The 7,634-nt window shown below is 43.5% G+C and overlaps 1 protein-coding gene across 1 annotated transcript; it reads left to right on the top strand.

The window, feature by feature from the left end:
• The first annotated feature begins 2,870 nt into the window (after nucleotides 1-2,870).
• Nucleotides 2,871-6,018, top strand: LOC126994078 (piggyBac transposable element-derived protein 3-like). The gene is made up of 3 exons (XM_050853322.1): nucleotides 2,871-3,142; nucleotides 3,904-4,069; nucleotides 4,469-6,018. The coding sequence occupies exons 1-3, from the start codon at nucleotides 3,137-3,139 to the stop codon at nucleotides 6,016-6,018; spliced, it is 1,722 nt and encodes a 573-aa protein (XP_050709279.1). The 5' UTR covers nucleotides 2,871-3,136.
• The last annotated feature ends 1,616 nt before the right edge of the window (nucleotides 6,019-7,634 follow it).

The raw sequence follows: 7,634 nt of genomic DNA, 5'->3' as shown, positions 1-7,634 counted from the left end.
TTTGTCGCTGGAGTTGTAGGGTGCACTCGTCAAGTGCTACCGGTGTTGCCACTATTGCTACTATCACTAGTACAACTACTATTACGACTACTACTACTACTCCCACGAATATTACTACTACTAATACAACTAGCAGGTTGATAAATGCATCGGGAAATAATATAAAAATACAGTTTTCTTGATGTAACTCGGGAACTATGAGGCGTGTGAAGATTTTGAGGATACCATATGAATCCTCACTAAATTCCGCTTTGACACATATATTCGGCTTAAAATGTTAGCCCGCATAATTTCGAGCTAGCGAGTGGAGAAGAGTTAGTACTTACAATATACTGTATACAAAACTCAATACGGAGACTAGAAACGAGTCTGTATTGTTTATTTTCCTCTGTTTTTATTTGCGCATGTTCTAGTACAAGTCTTTATGAAGCCATTGATACCAAATCTATTGGAGTACGATATATCTGTGAGGGTAAAATACGTCCGTCCGAGACAGCGAGGGAGTCAAGTAAAGCGCGTGGCCACTCAGCCCCTTTTTTTTACCCTACTGTTGGCAGTTGTGCCGTTGATACAGTACGAGTGGGACGGCAGGTCCGGACATATGGTTCCGCTCTTGGTCGATCGGCCAGTGGAGCGAGGCTTCGTCCGTGTGATTATGCCTGAAAGCCTCTAAGGCAGAATCCCGGCTGGATGACCAACGATACCGCGTACGGCCTGCATCGGGATGGTCACCATTGAATTTTCGAGAGATTCGCTCCCCGCTCGTTCGCGGGCTGGGCTAGAAGATGGACCCGTGCAGAGGGAACTCGGGAGTGCCTCGACAAACAGGTTCAGGCTCTCCCCTCCCTAGTAGAGAACACCCATATGCTGATGTGCCGTACCGAATCGTTCGCAAACGACTTACGTACCGGTCAGAGTGTTGTTGGCGGCAGAGAAGCATCCTCACTGCGATCCGTTAAGACTTCTCCCTAACAAGGCTGGAGGTTTCGTCACGCAACCTGTTATAGTAGGATATCAATGTATTATTATTATTTAATATCACCACGAATTAGACATACAATTGTCAATGGAAAAAACCCACGACAGATAGATCACGCCACCTCATAGGAATGTCGTCCGTCAGTGTTTACCGTCTCTGTTTTGTATACTTCGCACTCCGATGGTGCGCAGAGGTCACCTTGACATACGTGACCAATTGTAACAATTATTTTCCAACCTGTAACTCGTCACTCCTTCACGAGAGTCCGGCTGACACACAACGACAGTCGCTCTCGCTCCGACGCTTCTTGTACATATAGGCTACGAATATAATTCGCCTTAAGGAAGCTGAAATCTTAATCAATGCCCTTTAAACGCCCCCCGACAAGCCCGTTACATTTGGTTGACAGCGGTCACCCCGCGCCTGTGCCTTCGTTACCTCGTTCTCCTCCAAGCCACGAAAACTCACCAACAAACTCCGGGGACAGGCGTACACAGGAAGGAAGGAGTCACAGTCCTGCCGTCCGCGGCAACGAGGAGGCGCCTGCCTCAGCCTCGTATGGTGGTGCTGGGTGATCCAGTGTCATTTATTAAGTCGTGTGCTGGCTACTACGACAAGCTGGCTATGTTCCCTACAAGTGGGAAGAATTTTCCCAAGACTTTTGGAATTGTAGCACAAGTCTAGACGCTGGCCCTTCCTACGACATACAATTTGCTGTGGGGCGGGTAAACTTAGCTTGCTCTTGAGCGCTGGACGGGGCCCTCGGTCATGAATCGTGTGGCGGATAAACGGCGGGGGTAACGCGCCAGCACCTGATGGCTTGTTTTGCCTTGTGAGCGCTGGACGAGGCAAGCGGATAATCGGCGGGGGTAGTTCGTTCTCCCTTAATAATGGTTCGCTTTGCCTCTTGAGCGCTGGCCGAGGCAGTCACTGACAGTTAAACGGCGGGAGTAACGGACTCAGGCCTCGCGAGCTCTGGCCGAGGCCAGCGGGTAATCGGCGGGGGTAGGTCGCTCGCCCTTTATGGTTCGCTTTGCCTCTTGAGCGCTGGCCGAGGTAGTCACCGACTGCTCGAGTGACGGGTAAACGGCTGGAGTAACGGACAAGTCAAGGAGACACTGGCCCTTCATACGACATAGAATTTGGTGTGTGGCGGGTAAACATTGCGTCTCGAGCGCTGGACGAGGCCCTCAGTCATGAATCGTGTGGCGGGTAAACGGCGGGGGTAACGCACCAGCACCTGATGGCTCGCTTTACCTCGCGGGCGCTGGACGAGGCAAGCGGGTAGGGACATCTCACTTTCAGTCCGGGAGAAAATGAGCATTTTGGGGTGCTCAACTAGTTATTCGTCGGAATATCTCATGGCTGCGGTAGCGTATTTTAATTAGCACCGAAAGCACATTCATGGCAGACTTGCGTAGCGTAGATATGTCTAAAATTGATGGAATTCATAGGGACATCTCATGACTGAGTGCTCGTACTTTCAATCAATCAGCACCGTACACATTACAGTTGAACCACATTAACTATACACTTCCGTAGTGTAGGAATGTTGCTCACTTTCAGTCCGGGAGAAAATGAGCATTTTGAGGTGCTCAACTCAGTCCAGTCCCAGAAAGTCCGATTTTTTGGGTGGGACTTGAATGAGCGAGATAGGGAGCAGGGGCTGAGCTGAGAAACCAAAATTACTCCTTTTCTCCCGAAGTTATTCGTCGGAATATCTCATGGCTGCTGTAGCGTATTTTAATTAGCACCGAAAGCACATTCATGTCAGACTTGCGTAGCGTAGGTATGTCTAAAATTGAAGGAATTCCTAGGGACATCTCATGACTGCGTGCTCGTATTTTCAATCAATCAGCACCGTACACATTACACATGAACCACATTAACCCTTTGTCGCTATTGTGGCCCTATCGGGCCACATAAGTCACGTGTGTTTTCGCGCCTATATAATGACGTCATGATGACGAAACACGCGTCTCTTTGGCTCAGCCAATAGAGGAGAATCTCGTCATCATAATTCGACCAATCACAGACCACCAGCCTGGCCGGGCTACAAGCGACGCTTCCACAAAGCCGGCAGTGTTCTGCAGACCTCCCTGGTCTTCACAAGTGGACCCAGTTGCTCCTACTCTCGCCGCCCTCACGCCCAAAATAATGAACGTAAGTAAATACCATTCACATATAGTACATTTGAATAAATTATCTCTTGAAAGAATATGGTTTCAAGTTATTGACATTATGGAAAGTTAGTGTAAAACTTACGTGAAAAAGTCTGTATCCCGATCGGTCCACAAAACCGAGTCGCCGACAACCATGTGTGGCCCTATCGGTCCACACTGATCGAGTTCCTCATAACCATATGTGGCCCGATAGGGCCACACTGGCCGCTTCTGGACATGATTTTTCGTATATACAAAATATAAGAAAAATCTGTAATTTTGCTTTTTAATACCTAATATAATGTCCAAAGTGACCATAATATATTTCCAACCCTATATATACATATATATACCGTATATATATATATATATATATATATATATATATATATATATATATATATATATATATATATATATATATATATATATATATATATATATATATATATATATATATATATATATATATATATATATATATATATATATATATATATATATATATATATATATATATATATATATATATATATATATATAATTTCAGTGCCCATTTGTAATATAAGGTTTGTATTTTAAACGAATATTATGTATTTTTATGTATTATAGCAATTAGAGATGACAAAAAGCCTCCAGGGCCAATCGAGGTCATCCTGGGACATATGTATTATGTATTTATATTATGTATTTTTGGTTTATTTGAAGACAAAAGTGGTTAAAGAGGTCATTTTAATTAACAAATATTCTCCATTGTTGCAGATTCCTAGCTCTGGTTTTTATCGGAAGGCCACCGACCCTAGGAGATGGGTTGCTCCTCCTGTAGCGGAAGATAGTGATTTGGAGGTAGAGGCTGAGAGTGATGTGGATGATAGTGACCTGGACCCTGATTATGTTGTAGAGGAAAACATGACACCTACAACTTCAGGTGAGAATAAAATAAATCTTTATTTACTTAACCCTCGGAACCAGGATGCCATTCTGGTGTAAATATATTATTATACTCTAGATAAATGATAGAGGATGACCATAAGATTTAATAAAATTGTCTAATAATAGCAATAATATTATTAGTAAAAATGTACCCCAATTCCGAGGGTTAAATTCAGTTATGCTAGATAACTACAGTATACATTCTATGAGTATATATATATATATATATATATATATATATATATATATATATATATATATATATATATATATATATATATATATATATATATATATATATATATATATATATATATAAAGAAATTAGCTTTATTTAATTAAGCCAGCTTTATTTTATCTCTGTTCATGTTACTAATTTATACACATTCCGCAGGACATGTGACTAGGATCAGGCCTGAAGAAATGCCTCTTGATGATGATGCAGGTGAGGATGATGAGGATGAGACGGTCTCGGGGGACACTCCACCACCCACCAAGAAGGTGAAGAAGGCCAAGGACCAGCCATCAAGGGTATGGAAGAAAGAAGACATCGGACACACTCCTTTACCCGAGTATAACCATCCAGTGCCTGATTTCCTCCTGAAGCCCTATGAGTTTTTCCTCCAGATGCTGACCATGGAGATACTTGAAGACATTGTGTACCAGACGAACCTGTATGCACGGCAGAAGGATGTCAGTACCGCTTTCTCCCTTGACATCCAGGACCTGATGGTGTTTTTGGGCATTATCCTCTACATGGGGGTAGTCCACATTCCTTCCCTGGATGACTATTGGGCAGTCAACACCCGCATCCCACAGGTGACCGACTACATGTCCGCAAAGCGATTTAAACAACTCAGATCCACCATTCACTTCAACAACAACGATTATGCCAAGGCTTCCACAGACCGCTTCTACAAGATACGGCCTCTCTTCACAGGAATAACAAAACAATTTATGCGGGTCAAGGAAACTCCCCATCAGTCGGTTGATGAAGTGATGGTGGCACAAGGCACAATGGCAGGGAATCTTCGCCAGTACATCGCAAACAAACCGGACAAGTTCGGCTACAAGTTATTCTGCCGTGCGAGTATCGATGGTTTCATCCACGATGTCCTAATGTATCAGGGACAAACGAGCTTCAGCAGCCACCCTGTAGACCTGACTGAGGAGGAGGAAGAACAGCTACTGAGCAACAGGATTGTGATTGTCCTTGCCAAGACCATCAAAGACCCCGCTAATTCCGCCATCTATGCGGACAACTACTTCACGAGCATCCAACTGGTTGAGTTCCTGAAAGACAAGCTCCAATGCCGCTATGTGGGGACTGCCAGACCCAACCGCATTGGAAATCCACCACTGATGTCTAGGAAGGAAATGGAGAAGAAGACCACTCCCAGGGGGAAGCACGATTATGTCTCCTGCAACGGGGTCCTTGCTATGTGTCGGAAGGACAACAAACCAGTCACTATCCTCTCTTCTGATGCCGGGGTTCTTCCACTCTCCAAGGCCAAAAGGTGGGACAAGGAATCCAAGAAAAAGGTCGACATCCCATGCCCAGCGGTCATCAAGGAGTATAATGGTAAAATGGGGGGCATTGATAAGTCCGACATGCTCACCCATCTCTACAAATCTCCGATGAAGGCTAGGTGGTATTATCTCAGGCTGTTCGGGTACATCTTGGATCTCTGCACCACTAATGCCTGGATCCTGTACAAGAGGGATTCCAAAGCCCTGTCAGAGAAGCCCATGCCCCTCAAAAACTTCCGCCTGGAGATCAGTGCCTTTGCCCGTGGCTACAAAACCAGACCTGCCAGGTGCCTCCGCGATACCCCTGAGAGTTTTGTCCGGCCAAAGAAGGGACAAAATCCCACCGCCCAGCAGACAACCTTCGCTATGACTACTCCAAATTCCACTGCCCAGTGTTTGTCAAGCAACGGATGACTTGCAAACACTGCTCAACTCACAAGGAGATGCACCGGTCTAGGTGGGTGCAAAGTGTGTCAGGTTGCCCTTTGCCACAGCGAAACTCGGAACTGTTTCGAGGAGTTCCACATACCCCCGGCTTCCAACTCGCCCTCCACATCCACCTCATCTAATAATGATATGTAATAATGATATGTAATAATTATCTATTCTAATTTCTATGTCTAAACTGGTCTAATAAAACAAATTCGTACCATTTCTCGGTCATGAAGTAAAGTAAATGGTAGGAAATTAGGTCAGAATAACTCACACTTTATTGCAGGAGGCATAATAATGATATGTAATAATTTTTTCTTCTAATTTCTATGTCTAAAACTTATTTAACCCTTAAACCGTTTGCTCAACAAAATTGTTGAGCTATTTTTTACTTACATAAAGTAAGTAATAAATGGTCCAAAACAAAATATTTCTCATCAAGGCACGTCTACATTATTGTCGAACATAAATAGTTCAATCTTGACTCAATAGATGGCAGTGGTGTGGTAGTCAGCTGATAGGACATCAACACCACCGGCAGCTAGCCGGCACGCTTCACCTGGCTCTACGTTTTTGCTTATATTGGATGCTACGTAGAAAGGTATGATGCATTTGTGTGACATTATTGCAAAGTCTAAACAATAGTGATCATGTTGATATGATGATAAGTCCCGAAGAATATGATAATGATGAAGTACTGGATCTATGAAATGTTGTCTACAATTTTGTTGAGGAGCCTGTTTATGGTAAAAATATGCCATTAGCTGGCTCATCGACAAAATTGTTGAGTTGCCCATAAAATCCAGATTTTTTTACACATTTTCTTCTCATTTTAGGAAAATGGATGCGCGGAGCTTTTACGGGAAACGACGGGATTTAGTAGCTGTCATCCCTGAGGATGGAGATGATTCAGACGACGGGCTTGCTGATGATGGCGATGATGATGTCAATGACCCAGATTTCACTGCTAACATAAATGAGGATGATTCAGATGATGCAGTCAGTGATCTTTCAAATGATGATGAGCAAATGCCCAGTGGTTCAACAGTGCAACCCTGCTTCAAAAAACGTAAAGTGAACACACCTCAACCTAAACTGGTTCCTATTGAGAAAAATGGAGCACCAACTTCTCATGTCAGTGATCCCATAAGAGGAAGGCTTTGGAGAAAGAGAGATATTGATAACTCTTACCCACTAGAGAAGAACTTTACAGCCCCAGACGAGTTATCAACACCATTTCAGTATTTTTCTAGATATTTTACTCCTGAACTGGTAGATCTTCTTGTACAACAGACTAATTTGTATTCAGTTCAGGAAACAACAGGTAGTATATGTACAACTGTAGGAGAAATGCAAAAGTTTTTGGCTGTGTTACTCTACATGGGGATATGCTCTTTGCCAGCAATGGATGATTACTGAAGTGTCCATTTTAGATATCCACTTGTGGCTGACATAATGAGTTCAAAAAGGTTAAAATGCCTGAAGAGGTATTTGCATTTTGTTGACAACCATAAAAAAAAGGACACCCAAGATGATAAGTTTCACAAAGTAAGACCTGTGTTTGAAATGGTTCGCAGACAGTGTAAGAAGATAGAGGG

Source organism: Eriocheir sinensis, unplaced genomic scaffold (assembly GCF_024679095.1).
Source record: "Eriocheir sinensis breed Jianghai 21 unplaced genomic scaffold, ASM2467909v1 Scaffold714, whole genome shotgun sequence".
NCBI classification, from domain to species: Eukaryota; Metazoa; Arthropoda; class Malacostraca; order Decapoda; family Varunidae; genus Eriocheir; species Eriocheir sinensis.
Note: the sequence above shows the minus strand (reverse complement) of the source record. Positions and strands in the feature narration are given on the sequence as shown.

What these genes read in the sequence shown, in the direction of transcription:
- LOC126994078 (XM_050853322.1), top strand. An exon ending in CATGACACCTACAACTTCAG is followed by an intron (nt 4,070 to 4,468) that starts GTGAGAATAAAA and finishes CACATTCCGCAG; the next exon opens with GACATGTGACTAGGATCAGG.